Source organism: Carassius auratus, chromosome 31, assembly GCF_003368295.1.
Source record: "Carassius auratus strain Wakin chromosome 31, ASM336829v1, whole genome shotgun sequence".
Lineage (NCBI taxonomy): Eukaryota > Metazoa > Chordata > Actinopteri > Cypriniformes > Cyprinidae > Carassius > Carassius auratus.
This window is the reverse complement of record NC_039273.1, coordinates 4,467,853-4,492,065: the sequence shown is the minus strand read 5'-3', so window position 1 is coordinate 4,492,065 and position 24,213 is coordinate 4,467,853. Positions and strand designations below refer to the sequence as shown.

The following is a 24,213-nucleotide window of genomic DNA, read 5'->3' as shown; positions in this document are numbered from 1 at the left end:
GACACTTGTGGAATGTGTCTCCTTTGGCAGGGGGTCCCTGCTGATCTTTTAATTGTGCTGAGGAAAATAAAGTGTCCCTCTAAGAGTAGTGTTCAACTGTCAAGCTGAGCATAAATTAACTCACTTAAATTCAACTACATGTAACAATGTGATCTAGAAACTTGTCTGAGGATTATGTCAGTCATGTCAATTCTTAGATTGCCAGATATTCCATTGGATTACTTCACTGCTTTTGAGGAACAGATTTTCAATTTAGTGTTTTATGAATACGACCGATTATGATTAAGCATTTCTTGATTAAGCAAAGTCTATAATCATTCTCAAATCTACATACAAGTCCAACTTTTTGGGGGTAGTTCACAAATAACATGAATTCTTTTAAATATTTCACTATTTTTAGTTACCTTTAAACTTTTTTGAAGTGACAAATTATTTTTACAAATACCCCATGTCTCTTATTATTATTACTATTATGTTTATGCTTATATATGTATAATTATATTAATATAATTATAACTGTTTTGATTAATACAATATAATTCAATATTATATTGTAATATACTTACAGTTATGTACTGTAAGTATATAATACAAATAATTTCATTATTTTCAGTTACCTTATAAACATTTTGCTGTTTATTTATTTATTTATTAGATCAAATATTCTGTATATTTTAAATAAAAGGTTAATCAATAAGAAATAATTATATATTAAATGAAATAATTATATAATAAAATATATACATTTGTATATAATTTTTTATATTTGTATATTCGATTTTCTATTTGTCTATTTATTTTATTTTTAGATTTAAGAAATTGGAAAAAATTATTTATAATGTTATGTATTTTTATCAGGCTATATTATGTTATAATTAAAAACTATATTTAATAGTTTTAATATATAACCTAATATTAATATAATAATAAAAACAATTATTTTAAAACTGCAAAATATAAGCAGTTTCTTTAGTCGTCATGGTATGTTAATATATTATGCAAATATGTGAATATACTACTGCAAAGTTACCATAACATGAGCCATAAAGACCACGCCCACCCTCACCCTCATTCTACACCCTTCTGCTCACATCAGTCGCCACTACTCAGTGCATACTGCAGGGGCAGTGACGTCACAGCCAGCCTCTCTTCCTGCTGCATCACAACAGTCGCTGGTGGATCGGGTAACACTGAGCTATTTCCACTGCCTTGTGGAGTTTTTATTTCAATAAATGTAACAGAAGTCCTCATCGACAGCCTCAGCCGTTAAGCCCGTCACCTTCAGTTCGAGCGGACGTCAGCGCAGCAGTCGACTCGTTTGAAGCGCAGTGGGAGATGGCCAGGCAAGAGCAGGTCCTGCTTCTAGAACCGCAGCACGAACTGAGGTTTCGAGGTGAGCTGAGAGACCGACACGGCCGTGAACTAGCGGCTCTAACGCCCGGCACAAAAAGGGAGGGTCGGCCGACGTGTTTATATAGGGGTTAAGGGCAGCAGGAGGCGGTGAGATGGCGTTTCTGACAGGCCTCAGACCTTGTAACTTAATCATAATAATTATGGCGCAGCGCCGTAATGGTGAATCGTTTTCGACTCCAGACTCTTCTTTGAATGACATCAAATGTCCTTCATGTCAAAGAGCAAAGGGTAAATCAAGTGCTCACTGGGTTTAGCAGAAGACTGACAGGCACGTTAGCTAGAGCTAGCCTGTTTTAGGCCTTACATACAGGCTCTGTAATTCGGTTTGTATGAAGCGGTGCAACCGGTGTTGCTAGGTCCGCTTATTATTAGCGACTTTACATTACATTTTTAAATAGAGTCGCTTATAATTTTTTTTTTTTTTTTTTTGTGGTTTATTATGAGGTAGGGTTGCACGATTATGACAAACTAAGAATAGTCGATTATTCTCTTTAAACGGTAATTGCGATTATTACGGTTATTACAGTTTCCATTGAATGGTTTATACCAAGAACCATTTTAATTTGATATGATATGAAAATAAACAAGCTGAAAACACTCTTAACTGAAAAACTTTTATTGCTTTCTATTGAAAGTATTGACATGACGTCACTCACTCATTGGAACGCCCACCTGGAGGGATTTGGGATTTTTACAAGTATAGGTCTCTGCAGGAAAGTAATGGGAGTTACAAGATCAAGGTGTTTTTACACCATGATACTTGATTGGTTGATGCAATAGTGACGTTAGGTTTAGGGGTGGGGTTGGGTAAGGGGGATCATTTAGATTGCATGATTCAGAAACACCCAGCAGTTTGAAAACACCCACATGGTGATAAACGCCCACTTTTGCTCTGCAGAGACCTAAGTCTCGATTTTTACGCAGTTTGCATTAAGTAGTAAAATTCAGTAAATCTCACATACCTTTGTTTTATTTGTTTTATGAGAGGTGATAATAAATATTTGCGGCTGTGAAACAGAGGGAAAATTGATAGGCTTGTGCTGCAGTTCTATGGGTGTTTTGCCCTCCCGGTCTTCAAGCCAGTCACAAGACTGAATATTATCAATATATAAGCTTCAAATGTCAACTTTGCATTGGTTTCTTCTTTAAATAAATAAAGCAAAAATATGCATGTTATCATAATGTTACACTAAAACCAATATTAAAACAATGGAAAACCCTTTAAGATAACCTGTAGAAAGAAAAACGCGTATTAAGCATGCCGAATAACATAGGTGGACTTTGAACGATTAATTGCCACTTTGAACGATTACATAATTATGGCATCCCTAATTGTATTCACTATTAGAAATTCTATTAATTTTACAACCCTATTAATTAGGTTATTTCCAGAAAGCAATGGTGTCACTTTGCATGTTAGGGTTTAGCTTATAAACAAAGAATGTATGTCTTTATTTTATGTGATATTTCTGTGTCATTACTTGACATTATTTCTCTGAATGACCGCTGTCAAAGTCAAGCTTAATTTCTTCTCATGTTTAGATTTGTAACCCCGAATAATTGGGTCATGTATTTTGGCTTCTTTTGGTGAGGCAAGTTGATTGTTTTTGGCTGATTTTGACATGGATATCACTCTGTGGTGAAATAACTTAAATTGGGATTTTTGTAAAAACAACTTATGTTTCATTCAAATTAGCATTTCAGACTTTTGAAATGAGAAGGTTTGGGACTTTTAGTCCACTCCATACATGTATGTTCATGTGCTATTTAATGTTTACCCAGTTTAAGGTTAAAAGGTATAGGCATCAACAATTACTATTCACAACAGACCAATGCTATATTGTTGTATGTTTATTCCATAGGCCTAGTATTTATCGAAGTTGGCATTTTTTCTAAATTCATATTATTGATCATTTTGTGAATAATTCATACATGTATATATTGTATTTTAACATATTTAAGCATGATTTAGCTGTAAGCTCACATTAATCTGCCTCCATTTTTGAGTGCAACACCCACATTTCAAAATTCAATCAACATTTAATGAAGGAACCAAGTCCCCGCCCTACATTTTTTATTTTTCAATAATCCATGACAGATCAGTCACTAAATCGGTTTCATCTCAACTCACATAAGTATCATTGTGTAATGTGTATGCAGCTTTCCCATTCACCACAACGGTCAATAATTGCTAGTATTAACCAGTCCATTAGTCGATAAATCCTCTGTAAACACTTCAGGTTTAACAATAGTTTCAGGCACAGACAAAACATGTTCAAACCGCCACTTCCACAAATGTCTTTGTTGGGTATGTTATTAGTTAGGCTGTCCAATTCCACTAGTATGACCCATTCAGGCTGATTTGCAGATAGTTTGTGAACATTATAGGTGGCATTATCACATTTACAGAATAATCAGCCAATCAGAATGCTGCTATACAATTACTGTACTGATAATTCTCATGTGATCTTCTTTTGTTCATGCACAACTTAAAGGGATAGTTAACTCAAAAATGAAATTCTGTCATCATTTACTTACCCTTACATTTTTTTATGTGTAACATAAAATAAGATCATTATTTATATTTAGAAATATGTTTATTTTGTCAGTTTTGTTCCCAACATTCTTCACAATATCTTCTTTTGTGTTGCACAGAAGAAAGAACATTATACAGGTTTGGAAAGATATGAGGATGAATAAATGATGACAGAAATTTTAATTTTGGGGTGAACTGTCCCTTTAAGGAGCTCAATGAAAGCACATTGAGCTCAACTTTACATTTACATTTATGCATTTGGATGACGCCTTTATCCAAAGTAGCTGGTATTACAATCAGGACGTACATTTTATTAGTTTATGCATTTGCTTTGAATGGGTAAAAGTGCCTTTGACTCCATCTGAAACTTTAAATGCTAAAAACAAGTATGTTATACACACTAGTTGATGTCATATTTCAAAATATTGTCATTTTATTGTTGTACTGTTGATTACATTCTCATCTAGAATTTCCCATCCCTGGGCCATTCCTGTTTTGCTTTAATATGCTTTGAAATCAGTACAAATTAATATTCTTGACTTGTATTGTTGTTTAAGGAAGTATTATTACAAAATGTTGTCTAACAGAATGGACAAAAAAAGTTAATTTTGATAATTATTTCAAATGTAAGTAATATCATACTGGCTGGTTTTCTGAATTATGCTCTAAATGTAAAGTTTTCATCAGTTTTGCTCCTGTAGTTTTCTTCCTCTTGTAGTCATTTGTCAGGACACAGTGGACACAGCTTGTATATTGTCTCGGGTTAACCAGGGCATTTCGTAAACCTTAAGTTATAAATGTAATTGTTTATAATGCCATGGTCTTGGGTTCATTGTTTAGGCGTTTCAAAAATGAGAGCAGTTCTCCTGCCTGTTCACAGCAGCAGCTTGAGAGGTGACATTAGACATGTTCATGGCTGCAGGAGTTATGTATCGATGCCAGATATCTCTCAATGCCATTTGTTCTCCCCAGTGTATTAAGTTCGTAGTCAAAATACTTATTGCTAACTGTTTAATAGTGGTTCCTGTCTGAAGCTTGTCTTATATTAGAGATGATTAATGAATAAACTCTGAAAAGAACAGCTGACACACAACTTATCAACAGCCAAACCTTTCATAAACACTGATATTGAAGGCTAATGACTGTGTAACCATTGCACCTTTTTATTGCTTAGTTTTCCTTTGGTGATCTTTGGATGTAACAAAACTCACAAACAAACAGAAAAAGAAAATAAAGAATTCCGAAAGTGCAGTATGCGCAGAGGTGGGTAGTAACGAGTTACATTTACTTCGTTACATTTACTTGAGTAATTTTTCGGGGTAACGAATACTTTTCGGAGTATATTTAAAGATGGGTACTTTATACTCTTACTTGAGTACATTTTTTGGGAAAAATCTGTACTTTTACTTCGTTACTGTGGGCGACGCCCCTCTCGTTACTTTATCTTAATGCAATAAATGCTTCAGTTTATTCCAAACGCGCCGTCTACTTTTCTCTGGACAATGAGCGATGCCCATTCGCGAATGATTCATTCTTTTGAGTCAACTCTGTTCAAAGGCTTGATCAAACCAATTGGCAAACGAGTGAATTGGTTCATGAATCAGTTTGATTGAGTCGTTCAGTTCCCTGCCGCACGCGCTGAGCTCTGAAGCGGTTCACAGTTGTAACGTTTAAGAATATTAGCAGCGTTGAAAACGGGGCTATGGAACTGCACTGAATTGAAAGCTAATCTGCAAAGGCTATTATTTGCTTGCGATGGAGATCCTTATTAGATGAACGCGTGTGCTGTCTACTGTTTAACAGGTAATAACTTGGGCTACATTCGATTACAGTACACGATACCACTGTGACATTAGTTAGTTGTACGCGTGTGGCTTATAACAGGTTGAATGCAGCTTCCAAAAGACAAAGAATAGCCGATTAAGATTTTAATACAATCACACCAGTGCGAGTACGTTCAGCAAGTCATATCATCAGCTGCTAAATTCAGATCTGTGATCGCTTGCTGGCGCTGAGCCAGAGACAGACGCGTTTTACAGCGCTGCGCATTAACCAATCACACACGGTTCTGTTGAGCTTTTGAATGCAATGGCCAATCAGAGGTGTTCCGATGAGTCATCGCTGAAATGCCGGTGCTTCCTTCATTTGCTCACTTACTGAATACCTCTTTCTGCCGAATTCTCTCGTCAGAAACAACAAAGTGCAGATGTGTGTACGAATCTATAATTAAGATATTGATTTCACAGTGTTAACAGTTTCAGTGATTTTAATGGTAGTTTCTGAGAGTGAATGAAATCTAGACTGTCAGTGAAAATTATGTTTAATAATGTAAATGTTATTTGCTCTCTTTCTGAACAATGAAAGATTAGTAGCAATATTTATATCACATTAACTTTCAATGTTAAATTCACATTTAAAATAAAGTCAGTCGTATTAAAAATATGTTATGGCATGATACCTATATTTGTTACTTAAATAAACAGACAGGGTTTTATAATAAATTACATAAATTGGATTAAAGGCTGATGAAATATATACATTTATACACACACACATACATTACATAAATTTTTTGTCTATATATCTATATAAAAAAAGGCTCCGTATATATCACCCAAAGTAACTAGTAACTAACTACTTGAGTAGATTTTTTATCCGATACTCTTTTACTCTTACTCAAGTAACTATTCAAGACTAGTACTTTTACTTTTACTTGAGTAAATATTTCTAGAATTACTTTTACTTTTACTTGAGTAAAGTTTTTGGGTACTCTACCCACCTCTGAGTATGCGTTGCAAAAGCTAGACAAAAAATACCAGCAATTTAACGCACCTATAAGACCCAGTGACGTCGAAAGCGACCTCTTATGCTGCGCTCACACCAAACGCGAATAGAGCGCCTGGCGCGAATGATTTCAATGTTAAGTCAATGTAAAGATGCGTTTACGCGCATCTGGAGGTCTCGCGGCGCGGTAGTTACAGGAGATTCTGAGTTATGAAAAGGACCATTGCAAGCTGACAGTGACCAGCTTTTGTGGTTGAAAATTGGCAGTAATAATCCCACCTTGCGCAGCTGTACCTGAATGTCCCTGAGACATCAGTGCGGTCGGAGTGCGTCTTCTCAACAGCTGGACATATAGTGATTAAAAAAATGCTCTGCTCTGGACCCCGAAAATGTTGATCGACTTGTTTTCCTGTCCAATAAATTTGTAATGGCCCTAGCTTTTTTGCGCATTTAATTAGTGCCGCCTAGCCTATGTTGTTTACGTTCAATAAAAAAAACACACATGGCCTGTTCTCAAGTCCATTTAAAGTTAAATTTTTTGAACAGTTGTTTGAAATGGATTGAACCATTATTTAAAATAATCTTGGAGATTTTTGTATATAAATTAATGCAGCCGGGTTGAAGCCTGCACTGATGTTTTTCTTTTGTTATGGCAGCCGTCCCCTCTGCACATATATTTTTTGCTGTATGCTGTTTGTTATTCTGCACAAATCTTCATGCCAATAAATAAGAAATATTGGTGACTTGTGTGTTTCCAGCGCTCTCTTTACGTCCGTCCGTTATTTGACGTTGAAAAAGGAAACGTCTTTTTCTAGACATGGAAAATTGATTTTACAATCAATTCAATGAACACTTATCTCTCAAAAATCGAAAATGATTTTTTCACAAAAGTGACAGCCATAGTATCCATAAAAAATAGATTTACTTGAAAAGCAAAATAACATAAGTCGTGTGTTCAGAGAAATCATATGTAATTCTGTGAGGTTTTATGCCTAAAACAAGAAAAAAATGCTTTATTTGGGTTAAGAACAATAATCTTTTGGCATCCAAAATAACTATAAAAAGGACCATTTTGCTTAATATATGCGCTATATTGTTTATTTGTATTTTTATCTGTTGTACGTGATGAGACCAAATGCGAAGAACTAAAGATTCAACATCTCCTATATAATGGCCAAGTGATGCTGACATTATGATCCATGATATTGGCATAGATTCTGTGTAATATTAAATTATTTGTTACTGTATACTTCTCAAGTTGGGAAAGATGTTTAATTCTCACTTTAAGTGAACCTTAGTTCCCTGACCATCTAAAAGATGGATTAAAACTCTGATGCATGATTAACTCATGAAAGTATGACTGAAATGTTAAGGTGTTTAAAATAGATCAATAAAACACATTTTTTCTGTGGCGTTTAAAATAATTTGGCACCTTTTGTGTTTCTTAAAAGGAACCAGTGGATCTTTTAAGTGGATTTTTGTTTTTGTCTGGAGCCCTGTATATCATTTTCCTTACACTGGACAAGCATCATTAGGTCTCAGCATTTTTTCTTAGCACCATGAACGTCTCATGGCTGACTGTATTAAGTTGTAAAATGTTTTTAGAAATGCATCCTTCTGAATGCATATTTTTCTTTGAAGGCATGCATCTTCTGTTACTTGTATTCAATTTGGCCCGATTTAATACATGCATAAAATAATTCTAAATAATTTAATTGAATTATAAGATAAGCATTGAATTCATAGCCATGATTTAAACAAATTCTAAATCAAAGCTACTTTTTTTTTTTTAAAGCCAACTTTACATTAAGGCATTCTAAACAAAGCTGTGGAGATCTCAAATCTCATTCGTAGTTGTTAGGTGTAGTCCAAAGTACAGTTGCAGACTTATGTTTTATAAATGAGGTACAGTGCATTTATTTCTCAGCACTGGAAATGACTTTCTCCCACCCGAGGCGGCTGCTAGGATCGGTCGTTCACCATAAAGGACCCACAGCAACTTCATTTCTCATTCAAATTTAAATTAGGCCAGGCCTCCTGCCTCAGACTCCGCCCCCACAATACACTTCATTGAAAAGTCAGTGATTCTCTTGAGTAGCAAGTAACTTCAGGTAACAATAACCCAACCGTCCAGGCATGCCACTTATTATTTAAAGCGTCTGAATCTGAGACTCATCTGTGGAGATCTTGAAGTAGCCTCAGCAAATAATTATATGTGATTTGGGGAAGTACAAACGATGGCTTCATCCCTCTGAGATTTCAAGGTGACCCAGTTGTAGTAGTAATGTGGCAAAGCTGTTAAGATACCGTGACATCTGTTTGATTTAGCAGGGCTGCACCTTTTTGGCCTAATAATACCTTGTCCTATGTGGTGAAGTTACATAAGTGCTCATTGATTCAGACCTTGAATAACTGAATTATTATAATGATCATGAAATGGTCCTGTAATAAATATGTTTTAGGGCTGTAAAGCAGGGTGTAAACGAGAGGCAGATGTTGAAATGCCGATTTGGAAAGACAAGTCACATCTGCACATGTGTGGATGCCAAATATTTCTCCTTGCAGATGAATACTGCATTACTGTAGACAGATGTGTTGGGTCTTTCCGAGCCGTACAAAAGGAAAGTAAAATCGCTCGAAGCTTTTCCACCGCAGTACCTTGTTTGGCAGAAAAGCGTCTTCAACTGTAAATGATGTGTACAATCATTTTTTTAAGGTTCTCAGAGGAAAATGTTTTGTGTCTGCAGAATATCCTGGAACTTTCTGAAAGCTCGGTCTGACTCTGGAGGTCAAACTGAGGATCCTCTTAAGGAAAAAAAAATGAATGTCTTAAGTGAGGCTACATGGCTTTTAGTAATATTTATGTAAAGTATGCATTACTCAATAGCTGCAATTTTTAAAAATGTTTATATAGTTTTTTTTTTTAAATCTTTTTACTTTATTAATGCATACCGATATACCGATAGCTAGGTTGGACCACACTTGCCGATAACAATTAATCAACTGATAATTTTTTAATGGATATTGAACAAAAACTAAAATAGTACTTTACTATTAAAAACAAAAACCATACTGAATCATACATTGTAAATGAATACAAATATTAATATTAATTAAATATTGTTCATATATCATTAACTATTGTTAACAGAAGTAACTTTAAAATGTAAAAGTGTATTAGTAAATATTGAAATTAACACTTTAACAAGGAACAATACTTCTACAGTTTTTATCATCCTTCATTAATGTTTCAAATTCAGACTTATTCTAAAGTTTACCATTTCATTTCAACAGTCATGCTTAAAGAGGGCCATCTTTAAATATCTACTCAAAGGTAATAGCATTAAAATTACATACATAATACATATGGATATTGTAAGTATACTTCCACACTTTAGTTTCTTCTATTTTTATTTGATACTCAAAATACCTATCCTTATCATATAGGGGTGTTTTTTTTTTTTTTCATAAATTTAGTGTTTTGTTCCTTTTAGGCTATTGGTATTGATTGGTGACGTTATGATTTACCTAATGAAATTAATACAAAGAAAGAAAGATCCTTTTCTGCTTGACTCATGCTTTGTAATTATTTTTACCCTATTTGTATCAGTTTTTCCATATAGGTCTGTATGAATGGAAATGACTTGGAGCGTTAGGCTTTTGGCCAGGTCCAAGTCCATTGTTAGGTCTTGTGCAATGTTTGTCTCTCTATTAAGGTTTTAAAGGCCCAAGGCGCTTAGTTCATCTGCGTCTTTCCACCTCACTATGGGTTTCAAGTGTCACAGCCTCTCAATAATTTAACTGGTTTAATAGAATGAACTCAGATGAGGTGTTGTATACTTGATGTGTGGCACTGTTTGAGACTGAACTAGCATGTATGAAATCAACGTTGAATCAGAAATGACTCGATGTATCTGTGATTATGTATGGGCACAATTTGAATTGTTTACCTTTGTAATCGATAATCAAAATTTAATATCTTGCACAAAAGTCCTGCTTCTTGTTGAAAATCCTGTTTCTCATGGAAATATGTTGTCACATCGTGGAATTAAAAATGTTGTAAATTATTCTGTTTTATGTGGCCTTGAATGCATTAAAAGAAAAAGCAATCTTTGTGAATGAGACAAAATCTTGGCACCATAACTCATCTTTGACGGACAGAGATTTTATCTACTCTTTCTGTTCGAGCAGAAACCAATGCACCATGAAGGGGAAACCAAATAATTTTCCACTCAAAACTTTCAATTTAATGTCGTCATATACTGTATGTTTCTCATACATATTAAATTTAACGTTAAAACGAAAATTATTTCCAGGGGAAACAAGCAAAAAGATGCCGGATGCTAGGCTACAGTTGTTTTTGGCGGCTTGTTTTAATTTTAGTTTTAGTCTAGTCTTTGTGTGAAGGTGTCGTTTTAGTGACGTTCTTACTTAAATAATGCCGTGAGTGGGGCTTGAGGAAGTGACGTCGCCTGCATCTGCACAGTACGACCTGATGCAGCCCTTGAAGTGAGACACAGTAAACAGAAATACTGTGCAAAATGATGATAACGCGACTAAATGAGGTAACACTATAACATTTTGTTTTGTCTCATTTTCGCCAACTAAATGAAGAGACATTTTAGCATAGTTTTTATTTTGTAAACCACATTTAGTCTCGTTTTTATTCGTCAACAATATTGCATTATACATTTAATTATAGTCACATGACCAGCATTTATGTTGCTTCTCGTCTTGTTTTCATCATGTGATAATGGTTCGTTGATGAGGATATTTAGTCATCATTTTTATTTACAAAAGCAACACTATATGTAGGGGTGGGCGATATGGAAAAATATAATATCTCGATTATTTATTTATTTAAATATCACGATTCATGATTTTATCACAATTCTTTGTCATGTTGGTTTTACTATTTTGAAAGTTGTCTGTAGTGCTGCTACGATCATGATCGGCCGAACGTTAATGCAGCCCTAGTTGTCTGAGCATTACAGCCAAACTAATTTCCCTTGTATAAAGACAAATACTTTCAGGGTAACAAAAAAAGAAGGACGGATATTTAGGCCAAAGATAAAAATATTTTTATCTTTTTATAAAATCTTTTAAGTTAAAATGCAGTGTGAAATGCACTACTGTTCAAAAGCCTGGCCTGAAAGAAATGAATACTTTTATTTCCAAGGATGCATTCAGTTAATCAGAAGACATTTTTTGTCACAAAAGATTTGTTTCAAATAAATGCTGTTCTATTGGACTTTTTCTTGGTCAAAAATCCTTTAAAAAAAAGTAAGATTCCATTCCAAATATTGAGCAGCACAACTATTTTAAACACTGATAAGAACAAAGAAGTGTTTCTTGAGCAGCATATCTGCATTTTAGTATGATTTCTGAAGGATCATGTGACACTGAAGACTGCAGTAATGATGCAGTCTTTTAAAAAATCTATTAAAATAGAAAAGTTATTTCAAATTGTAATAATATTGCAGAATATACTTTTTTTTACTGTGTTTTTGATCAACTAAATGCAGCCTTGGTGAGCACAAGAGACTTCATTCAAAAACATTAAACATTTTACTGACCCCAAGATTTTGAAATCCGTTTTCTCTCTCTGTCACCATATTGTTTTCAAGTCTCCACTCTCTGTTTAAATCTATTGATTCTGTGATGTGGACTGATTAGCATCAGCCTTTGGCAGAACAAATTCAGTTTGTTCCATTTTCCTGAAAATCACCCTTATTCTTTGCCGCAGTGTAAAGCGAGTGCCAGAGTTGAGAACAGTACTGTGGTATTTTGGCCTTTGATGTATCACTAAACTTTGTAATGTGCCACTAATTTGATTTGTTGGTTATGAGTTGTAAATCGATGTGGACATTAAGAGCAGTCTGGCTGCAGATATTGCACTTGATCAGTTTGAGATATTTTTGCAGGAAAGCCACCACCCAGTGTACCCTAGAAACTGAATTGCAGTGCGAACTGAACACCCTAAAATCATTTAAGTGCATTTTGAATGTACAGTAATATCCTCTTTTTCTCCCCTCAGGTCCATTTACAGATGTGGTGACCGCCACCCTAAAGCTTGCTAACCCCACAGACAGAAATGTGTGCTTTAAAGTAAAGACGACTGCACCGCGCCGATACTGTGTGCGGCCAAACAGCGGAGTGATTGATGCTGGAACCTCAATCAACGTCTCTGGTAAAATCATTTGTCTTTTTGATGTTATTCACAATAAATTAAGACTTTAAAGCTATGCCCCAACTTTACCAATGCAAATACCAATACAAAAGTACACTTGTTGCAAAGTTCAAAGATATACATGAACACATTAAAATCTAATTCCAAATAATGAAAAGTGAAGTTTTTTTTTTCCAGTTTCAGTTAGACTACATTCAGATTAATGAAGACATTGGCGTAAACGGATCTCCTGTGAGATACTCTGGTTGGCAAAATGAAGGAAATGTTTCTGATACAGCACCTTTATATCTATTACCCAACTGCTCTTTGTGCATGACCGAAGCCTTTACATAACCAAGAGATATTTTTGTAACAACAGTTGTTGGTGTCTGAGACCTTCGAGAGTTTTCCTAATAACTCAACTCCTTTGAAATCTCAGCGCCTCTTGGAATCTAATGGACGTTCTTAAATTGCTCTCATTATTCCATGTTGATTCCAGTGTTTTGGGATTTCTCTCCATGGTGAGATGCCTGGTCCCTGTCAATATGTACAATAGCTCTGACTCACACCATTTTTCTTGACTGCTATTTGAATCAATGACAGGCTAACTCGTCCATGGCGTGTAAACCACAGCAGATACACAACGGATTTCACTTAATGTGCTTTTGACTTTTATCCAGATCTGTGAGATGAGCCTCTCTTCTCCATCCGTTCTCAGACATCACTGTCAGTCTGGGTTCTGAAGTTATTTGTCATTGACAGTTCATAAACAACAACTTCAGGCTCTGAATCCCACACAAATCTGTTCTGATTGCAGAAACTCTACTTCTGTCGAGTTCATGTCGGAGGACTTATGTGTTTTAAATGACACATCTAAAAATGTCACCCTTATGTAATGCTTGTATGACTGTTTGACTAGCAGCAACATAAAAAATAAAAAAAAAGAATTCTGCACTGAAATTTCGAAATGTAAAGTAATATTTGGGGTTACTGGTAATTGTGATTGTAACGCTGCTAGTTACAACAGAAAATAGGTTTGACTAGTGTGACTGACACAATTTAGTTTTTTCTGTCTAATACATTTTGCAATAAAGTAATAATTGTAATTGTATTTTAATTTAATTTCTTATGATTATATACATGTCAGAACTCTTATCCTGCTGACACATTTGAAGATGGATTTTATTTGAATCCTATCTGTTGGTCTAATAAGTTCATAATTATAATTTATTCTAATTATATTATTTTTTTAATTATTATATTACAATTATTCTACTTGTTAATACCTTTCTGTGACTTAGAACCTTTGGAACTTAGTATGTTACGTCCGTTTTTCCAAACCATTAATGCTGTCTGGATTTCCTCACATCTTCTCCCTCTCTCTATTATAGCTTCACCGTTTTTCCCGAGGGGAATCGGAGGTCATGTTTCATAATTAATAGCGTGGTTCGCTTTTTATCTCCAGGGATCCAGTTAATTATGCAGAGGAATGATTGTCTGCAGTCAGGTGATTTGTTGTAGTTTTTATCATCGCTTGAATTCACATTGTCCAGGAAACCATTTTATGCTGTTGTCCACACCAGCTCAGTGTGATTTGAAATAGTTCTCTTCTAAGAATACAAGAAAGAACATCATGTGCAGGCAACTCACAAAATTTGTGTTAAAGACAGAAATGGTGCCAAAGGTGGTTTCAAAACAAAAAGGAGATTCAGAAGGACCTTTCAGGACATGAACAATTCTCAACTTTCTACATTGCTCATACATTGCTAGGGCTTCACAGTTAATCGAATTTAAATGGCAAGAAGAAGCTATTGTCATGTGTATCTTTCAGTGAAGCACGGTTCAGTGATCAGCAGTAAATATCCATCCAAAGGCCAGAGGGCTTTCGCGCTGAAAATCCAAATATGCCCCGAAGAAGAAATCCAGGAAATCGCTACAACTGAATAAACAGAAGACTTAACTGCTTCCATTGATTCAACATGACCTAAAAACAGCTACGGCAATATATGGTTTATCTGAGGAGTTCTTATTATAATTTATCATAATAAAGTATATCTATAAAGAAATTCTAATCGACATAACCATTATAACTGCTTAGAATGCAATGAAATATTGTGTCCCTTAATTATTCTAAGAAGCCACATCATCTCACAGAAGGATTTATTTTTAACACTCGACTGACGTTATGAAATTAATTTGGAGTTAAAACATGTTATTAAATGTTGTATTTTCACATGCTCTCAGATGGAGCATCATTTACTACACCGAGCCATAGTTCACTAAAAAGATACGCAAACAGCTGCCAACGATTTAGTTGATTTCATATCCTACAATTATATCGCCTGCGATTACGAACATGATTTTGCATAGCTTGTCAGATAACTACGGCTCTGTGTAGTAAATGCTTTTCCACCTGAAAGCAAGTGAAGGAGATTTACTGCTAATCACAGAACTGGCTTTACTGGCTAAATGTGTGCACAATCGCGATTAATCATGCAACCCTAGTTGATGTTTATCAGGTCAATCACATTAAAATGGCCAAACACAATCAGATTCATTCTAAATAGATTGCATTGGTTGTTGTTTTTATCTTTTGTGTTTCTTGTAATTTTTCAACCATCTTCAGGCTAACCTTTTCCATATTTTGCACATTTAAGCATGACATAAAGATGTTCTTTGTTAAAGAAGGAATGCTCTCCTCCTTTAATCAGCATTAAATCTCTGCCTTCCTCCTGTTGGATTGTGTCATTACTGAACTGCCAGAAAGAACTGTCAATCACAGTCAGCATGGAGCCGTCCATTTTATTGTTCAGAACAAAAACGCTTCATTCTTAGACTATATAGTCTCCGGCTTTGTTTAGACAGGCAGCAAAAATGAGATTTTTTGGTTTGTCCAACTCAAGTCTAATCAGTTATTTGTAGTCTGAACATTAGATAAAAAACAGTAAATCTGTTTTTCATATTCGCATGTGGTTTGAGATCTAATTGCATATAATTGTTTCAGTCTAAACATTAAGGTTTTTGTCATTTGGATTGTGATGTACATATTACGCCATCTACTCTGCAGTGCAACAGTTTGGACTTGGAACAATTTGTTGGTTTTTTTTCTTTAGTTTTTTTAAAGAAGTTTCTTATGTGCACCCAAAGCAGCATTAAATACTGTAAAACACTAATATTGTAAAATACTGTGAAACACTGTTCTTTCAAGTGTAGGCGGGAAGATTGGGGCTGACAAAACCGTACATTCCCAATGTCAATGGTGCTTGACTGCCATAATGGCACACAAAACCAGAGTGAGGTTTTTAACTTGCAGGGGAGTTGGCATGCACCTTCTGTGTGCCCTGCAGTAGTAGCCACATCTAAGAGATGCTTTGAAATTAAGAGATCATTAGTTTTTAATGAAACTAAGCAGCAGTTTTCCAAAATCACACAGACATTCACCCCCAATGTTAAAAAAATACACTTTTGAATCTGAATTGTCTCTCTTAAAAAGGGTGTTGGGGGTGAATTCAGCCTTTTAATACCATTTTCAACCGTGCCAGAGCCCTCGCATGCCAGGTGTAAGAAATCATGGTAAAAGCTGTAAATTAGCTTTTGTTCATTGGAATGACATCAAATAAACATGGCCGTTTGGATGGTGCTGTTGTAGACGTGAACTTCCTCACACCGACACCTGGTTTGAGTTAAAGGCTGAATGTGTAATTATTAACGTGAAAAACACTGTTTAGAAGCTGTAAGAAAAATTGGCCTTCTGGGCTCACTGAAGTTTTTATCAGCAATGTTTGTAGTGGGATTAGATGCAATGAATAACTAAATCATTTTCTGTGAAACATGAATGCTTGACACCCAAGTATTTTATCACATTTGGACTGCTCAGACGCCTTTGTCTCCTACTAATACTAATAGCATGCAGTTTTACAGTTTTCTTATTCCTTAAAATGCAGAGATTGTGTTGGAGCCATGGCCTAGCTTTTGGTTCTCATGCAGGTTTGAATCTGGCTCATTTCCCAAATCGGTTCCTCCTCCATCCACCCATTATTTCCTGTCCTCTTTTGACTATCCTGTTAATAAAAAATCTGGGAAATGCTAAATGAATTGTTCAGTATGTATTTATGTTCTTGTGTTTGTTTATCTACAGTGATGCTGCAACCATTCGATTATGATCCGAATGAGAAAAGCAAACACAAGTTCATGGTACAGTCTCTGCTGGCTCCACCTGACATGACGGACACTGAGGGAGTGGTGAGTACTGATCCATGCCACCTGCTTTCTCAAGCTTTACACTCGTTCACTTGTTCAGAAACATCGGCTTTTAGTCGCATGTGCTCCTTTTTATTAACACTATGGAGCCTGTATATTTAATGGATTATAAAACCATTGCTGATTATAATTGGTCCAAAATATATTTTGAAACTGCTAAATGAAAGTAAAATTTTTGTTTATGCTCGAGTCATTTTATGTTTATTTTTTATTATTACATTTTATTACTACATTTTTATTATTTATTTTTTTTTTTTTGCTTTATTTGATTTTCATTTCAGGTTTAATAATATTAGTACTTCTTTTAGTTAGCTTCCAAGACAACATATCTTATTTTTGTTTGTTTTTAAGTTTACATTTTCATCTAATATTCGTGTGTTAATGTATTTTCATTTTTTTTTTTTTTTTTTTTTTTTTTTTTTTTTTCAGTTAACAGAACAATAACATTACTGGTCATTAAAATGTATTTTGCAATATTTTAGTGTTTCAATATAAAAGCTTCATAGAGATTGTGCTGCAGTGCCAGTAAGCAATAATATTACGATAACCCTCAGCATAGAGCAACACCATATGATACAATTAGTGTGAGATTGCTGTTCAAGTAATACAAATAAGTGTAACATAACTCCAGCGACACTTGTTGGGGCCCAAACTACGATCCATATCTCATGTTCATAACTCTTTAGGAGCTTTCTGAATGACGCCCTAAACAGAGCGTGCTGAAAATGTGAATGCATGTAAAGATGCAACGATAAATAGGTTATGAAAACGTCAGGAATGGAGAAGCGGAGAGAGAATGTAGAGCAGAGTTCTGGCTACTTATTCGCTGTCCTGAGCTATTTCCACCATTCCTGTTGATGGCTCCAAAACTAACCGACTGCCTCTCTGCCTGCTGCCTACCCAGGTTTATACCTTCTAAGATATAACTACAATGAAACCTCACAAATAACTGATTTGTAACACTCTCTCAATGTGCAATTTAATGCAGCTAACTTTCACAGTTGGCTCAGTTTGTGTGTGGAGAAGCTTCTGCATGAGAAATACGTAGCACTCAAACACTGAAGCAGATTGAGCATTTACAATTATTCAGAGATTGATATTTTCTTTTTTCAATATGCTGTTGTACTTTTTCTATAAGCTACATTTCTTTTGGGAAATCTTCATGAGCCTAAAACTTCTGTGTATGTAAGCAGGTCGCTAGGGTTTGTGGACCGCTCATGAGGTGTTTATTTGGTGCATAATCATATGTATGCATGTGTTTACATATGTTGTTCTTCTCTCATGCAGTGGAAGGACGCCAAGCCCGAGGATCTGATGGACTCCAAGCTGAGATGTGTCTTTGAGATGCCCTCTGAAAATGAGAAAACAGTGAGTGGATGGGTTTTCATGTTCTTGCTCATGTTAGCACTGAGCTCTAGGCAGTGTGTGAAAAGACAATGACAGCAGGCCTGGCGTCCTCATCTAAAACTAATAAGCAAAACAGATTCTTGACTCTTTTTTTGGATGCATTTGCTCATGATTCGTTCTCTCTCTGTGTGTGTGTGTGTGTGTGCGCGCGTGTAAACCTGATTGTGGCCACAGCATGAAATGGAAAGCAATAAGATATCCTCCAGTCTATCAAAGTCGGAATCATCCACATTGTCCATGAAGTCCATGGTCAGTCTGGATGATGGAGAGGTGAAGAAGATCATGGAGGAATGTAAAAGACTGCAGACGGAGGTGCAGCGGCTACGAGAGGAGAACAAACAGATCAGGGTGAGCATAATTGCTGATTGCATTCTCACAAATGTCAGCAGCAGTAGTCATAAAACATCAGATTCTTGTTTTCTATTTTCAATTGTCCGAGTAATATTACGTTATATACACTACAGTTTAGAAGACTAGGGTTGGTAACAGTTTTTAATGTCTCGTCTCGTAATGCTCACAGAGGCTGAATTTGTCTTTTTCTATTTTAATATATTTTAAACTGTAATTTAATTTCTGTGGTGCAAAGCTGAATGTCCAGCTGCCATCACTCCAGTCTTCAGTGAAACTTTTGAATGATAGTGTATAGAACAGAATTGAATTTATATTAAGTATACTTCAAATAAATCAATTCAAACTTATTTGTATAGAGCTTTTCACAATACACATGACTGGAAAGAGAAGTTAAATGTGGGTTTTACACACAGATGCTTTTCGGCCAATTCTTGTATGATCACTTCATTACCTAACTTGATTTTAGACACAATAAAAATGATAAAAAGTCAAAAAAATAAATACGTTTTATAATGTGCTTTAAGGTTGCACTTTCTCTAGATGCCGTCTTAAATCTAATTACAGACATCATTTTGTCTTATCTTTAAAGTGGTTATTACTTGTGCCAAAAACGGTATTTTAGGTTTTTCACGACAACTTTGCCGTTTGTCAGTGTTCAGGCTGCCTTTAAGAAATGCACTATTAATATCTGCCATCCTGCTCTCTAGGTATTGACAATAAGTATCTGCCAGTGAACAACACATACTGATCGACCACATGACTTATGTGCTCATTCACCATAGTGTTTAAACATTTGAGAGACAGAACTGAAGATAACCTGCACCTGGGGACCATTACTGCTCCTTGTTTATTGAGACCAGCACAGGGCCAATTTATTTCTGTCATCTAACTATCTTCATTTCTCTCTCCACTTCCCCTCTATATCGCCTCCCCAGCAGGAAGATGATGGTCTGCGGATGAGGAAGAGCACAGTAATGTCCGCTCCGCACTCATCTCCAGCGATGAGAGTGAAGGAGGAGGGGCTGAGCACCAGGGTGATCGCTCTAATTGTGCTGTTTTTTGTCGTGGGTGTCATCGTAGGCAAGTTGGCCTTGTAAATTCCAAGAGGGGATCACTGCAAGCATGCATTGCGGATGTAACAAAAACAAACCAGAAAAGTAACCAATGCAGAATTCGTTTAATCCGAGTACCATATCATTTGGGTAGTTTTGGATTAGTGAGGTGTGTAAAATTAATAAAGAGATCAAGGAATTTCATCATGTTATGTGCAAAGAAAAAAATCATCAAACTAATAATAATCTGACACAGCTCTTGCCTCAAAATTGTGAAATCATTCTGGCCCCTGTTCCTTAATTTTTTCTGATGCAAGTACAAATAGATAACAAATGTCATAGATTTTAACACTAAAAATGTTGTAGGGATTTTCTAACACCAGATGTGCGATTGAGTTGTGGTAGAGTGAATGTTGTTTTATCACTTTTTTTTCTCTCAGTGGGTCAAAAGCTAATTGAGTCTGTATACAAATGCTAAACGTCTTTGAAATGCGTCACATGTGCATTTAATTTATGCATATGCAGACTTCCTGCATTAAAGCAGCAGTTCACTGAAGTTCAGCCTGTATATTTTCAATCCCTCTTCAGGTTAATGATAAAACGAGCCTTCTGGTTTTTCCCTAGTCACACGGTTGTTTAAATAGCATGCATTTTATATCTTCCATCCTCCTCCGTTCAGTCCGACTGATATGTTTGAGTACCAGCAGCACGTACTATGATTCAACATATAGTTCCTCGGCGAATCAGATAATGTCACTAAATATCCATGTTTTTATCACCGTTTCACACATATGTTCACTTGCAATCAGCCACCAATTGACATCCAAATGCCAAAACCACCCATAGTGGCTTGGGTCACAATTGGATTCTTTTGGGATTCAAACATCTTTAATTAAAAAAGCGAGGAGATGTATTGTTAATGACTGATCTTTCAATCTGCTGTTACTGGGAAAGTGTTGGTGAAACCGAAAACATTATTTGCTCCAAAAACCATTTGAAACAACATTTCTCTGAACTGCTGTGTATGTCGGTAAGGCACAGGGCTGACGCTTTTTGAAACCCACACTTTCGATGAAGCTTTGCACAAAACAAGTTCCCTGTCAGAATCAGAATCACCTTTCATTATTGTCGATTTCTTTTGGTAAGGGATATGCGCTTGAATGCATGGCTCTGTTGAGAGCAAAAAAAGGACTTTATATTTTATTAAGCTGCTCCATAGGTGAAATATCCTTTTCAGGCACCTCTGTTTCCGTTTTGCTGCCTGTAGACCAGAGTTAATTTATTGATCAAGTCATTATATACAGTAATAGTGCAGCTGCTAAGCATACTTTTGATGCACCATGTACATGCAACTTGTTGAAGGTCTCTCTCCCTATGAACTTTCTGTCTGAAGATGCCACGAGGAGAGTTTACAGGTCCATAAACACTTTACCCACTAAAAAAAAAGAACAAAAAAGTAGTTAAAGGTATAGTTAACCCAAACTTTAACATTTTGTCATAATGTTCATGTTGTTCCAGCTCTTTTTTGTGAAACACAAAGATTTGCTTTTCCTCCATACCGAGGAAAGTAGATGGTGATGAAGAAGCACCATGCAGGTATTATAAAACTCGTCCAAACATCTTTTGCGCTGTATTCCAAGTTGTCTGAAGCCATATGAATAGTTGGGGTTTGCATGATATTCTATGTTGGCAGACTATATGAAATAATGATACATTAACATTTTAGAGCTCCTAGGTAAGGTTACTAGTGGAAAATATCTGCTATCATATGACTTCAGCATATAGTGCAGATGTTGTCTGGATCACATTTATGTTTTTTTTGCTTTCTTGTTCTTTTCAAGATAAATCCCCATTTACTTTTATGGAAAAGAACAGCTTGGACATTCTGCGTGGCATCTCCTTTTGGGTTTCAAGTGAATAAAATGAGGTTGGAACAACATGACAGGGATTAAACGGTGACAAAATGTTGATTCTTGAGCCAACTATTCCCTTAAAAACTGACACATGTGAGTATTGTAACCTGTATTTTAGCCATGCCAAGCCTACACCTCATTTCCAGATAAATGCATGGCTTCAATATGCCTTGTCGGTGGTCTGAAATGTACACAACACTGGTTTATCTCACAGCATATGGCATTAAAATACACTCCTGACATTTCTGCACTGTTTTCCTGAGCCCTCTGTTTCTTTGCTGTCCTCTGATGTTAATTTAGTTGTTTTGTCTGGATTTAAGTTATGAATAAAGCTTTTATTGCACAGAACTGTTTGTAATAAAAATGCACTACATATAAAGAATGTCATCTTCCCATGCACAACGGTCTGATCTTTGTGAATTTGCCTAAATTATATCACAAAAGAGACTCTTCCTACAGGGGACCATTTTGTGACCTGATATGTATTTGTGTCATAGTTTGGTGTTGTGGGCGGTGTCTTTTTCTTTAATGTTTCTCTTCTGCCCCCCCTCCTTGAGAAGCTTTTGTTTCAGTTGAGTACCTTTGGCTGATATTGGATTTCGAAGAACAGAGGAGCTTACAGTATTGTCAAACGACAAAACTTCAGGAGATGTTCAGGGTATAGTGATTTTTGGACTGCAGTTTATGTATAGTTCACGAAGGAGTTTGATTGCCATGGAGAGGGAGGGATTTGGGGACCTATCAGCCAATCAGCTGGCTTGTAATTATACCTAGACCTTATTATAGTGCCCCAAACCTTCACATATGATGTAAACATGAAGGTGACCATTTCGTATGTATATAAATAAATAAATGAGTCTAAGATGATAATTAAGGTTGATATTCCTAGTCAAGTAGTCTATAATGGTATATAAAGAAACCCCATCTTTGTTGGACTATGTAGCATCTTAACAAATTAAATCAATAAAGCCCCAGTCCAAAATTTTTTGTCTTGTTCGTTCTTTTGTCTAGTTTCCAGTGTCTGTTTAAAAGAGAAATTCACCCAAAAATAAAAACTTGATGAAAATGGACTCTTTACCATCAGGCCATAAAGATGTAAACAAGTTTGTTTTTTCATAAAATAGATTTGGAGAAATGTAGCATTACATCACTTGCTCACCAAAGGATCCTCTGCAGTGAATGGGTGCCATCAGAATGAGAGTCCAAACTGCTGATTAAAAACATCACCTTAATCAATGAAAAATCTACAGTCCATCAATTAAAGTCTTGTGAAGAGAAATATTTGTAAGAAACAAATCAATTTTTTCCCAGACTTTTTTAATTTACCCCAAATTATGGGGATTACTGTGATGTTTTAATCTGCTGTTTGGACTCTTATTCTAACGGCACCCATTCACTGTGGAGGATCCACTGGTGAGAAAATGATTTTATGCTATATTTCTCTAAATCTGTTCTGATGAAGAAAAAAAACGAATCTACATCTTGAACGGCCTGAGGGTGAGTACATTTTCAGCCAGTTTTAATTTTTGGCTTAACTATTTCTTTAGTACATTTTCAGTGTTCTCTTGAGTTGTGTGCCTTATGTGTTTTAATGTTGTTAATTTGTTTTAATAGTGACAGCAAAATGATGGATAGTACACCTGTCGTTGAATTCCTGTTGCACGTTTGAAGAGATTTCTGTGTCGACTGCATTGTTAGAGACTCATCGTATGACTTGAAATTGTACTCTTTACTACTTAAGAGTTTTAATTTTCACTTTCTCAAACATTACGGTTGCGGTTGAAAACTTATAAACCTCTATTATGGACCTGTGACATCATGAAACTCCACCACAGGTCTACCGCACTGCTTCTGATGATAACTTTAAAAGTTATTGTACCCGCAAGTAGATGTTCAAGTTACAGAAAATGACAGAACACCTGCACAAATGTATACATACCGTGCAAAAATAATGTAATAAAAAGAAGTCAGTTCCAGCTAGCTTACTATGCTTATTTGGATTTTACACATTTGACCTTGCAGGATTGTAGACTTTAGTTTGGCCTGTGCAAAAAAAAAAAAAACATAATGCACCCTTATACTTTTTATGACATTTTGAAAATATACAGAGTAGATGTTGGTTTGTAATTAATTAACAGAAACATTTTAGCACAATAATTTTTTTATTGATTAGTGCAATGCAAAGAACATTAAGAAACATAATCAAAGACATTGAAATAAATTGCATCAATGCATACATGCCTTTAGTTGGTATTTGTTCAATTAAGTGTTTTTAAATTGCTTTATTTAAAATATATATATATATTTTACATTTTTGTAAAAAACCAA

General features: G+C 35.4%; 1 protein-coding gene across 2 annotated transcripts; it reads left to right on the top strand.

Moving 5' to 3' along the window:
* Positions 1-1,091: 1,091 nt before the first annotated feature.
* On the top strand, positions 1,092-22,233 carry LOC113050272 (vesicle-associated membrane protein-associated protein B-like). Of its 2 annotated transcripts, none has more exons than XM_026213081.1 (6): positions 1,092-1,393; positions 12,771-12,923; positions 17,041-17,144; positions 18,450-18,530; positions 18,744-18,917; positions 19,859-22,233. In XM_026213081.1, the coding sequence occupies exons 1-6, from the start codon at positions 1,336-1,338 to the stop codon at positions 20,015-20,017; spliced, it is 729 nt and encodes a 242-aa protein (XP_026068866.1). In that variant the 5' UTR covers positions 1,092-1,335; the 3' UTR covers positions 20,018-22,233. The 2 variants fall into 2 exon arrangements, with proteins under 2 accessions (XP_026068866.1, XP_026068865.1); XM_026213080.1 differs by having other exon boundaries at positions 1,095-1,393; positions 19,856-22,233.
* The last annotated feature ends 1,980 nt before the right edge of the window (positions 22,234-24,213 follow it).

Excerpts from the sequence above, each read along its gene's own strand:
- LOC113050272 (XM_026213080.1), top strand. The coding sequence starts at position 1,336 with ATGGCCAGGCAAGAGCAGGTCCTGCTTCTAGAACCGCAGCACGAACTG. Across the intron at positions 17,145-18,449 it reads TGACGGACACTGAGGGAGTG|TGGAAGGACGCCAAGCCCGA; the intron begins GTGAGTACTGAT and ends TCTCTCATGCAG. Across the intron at positions 18,531-18,743 it reads CCTCTGAAAATGAGAAAACA|CATGAAATGGAAAGCAATAA; the intron begins GTGAGTGGATGG and ends TTGTGGCCACAG.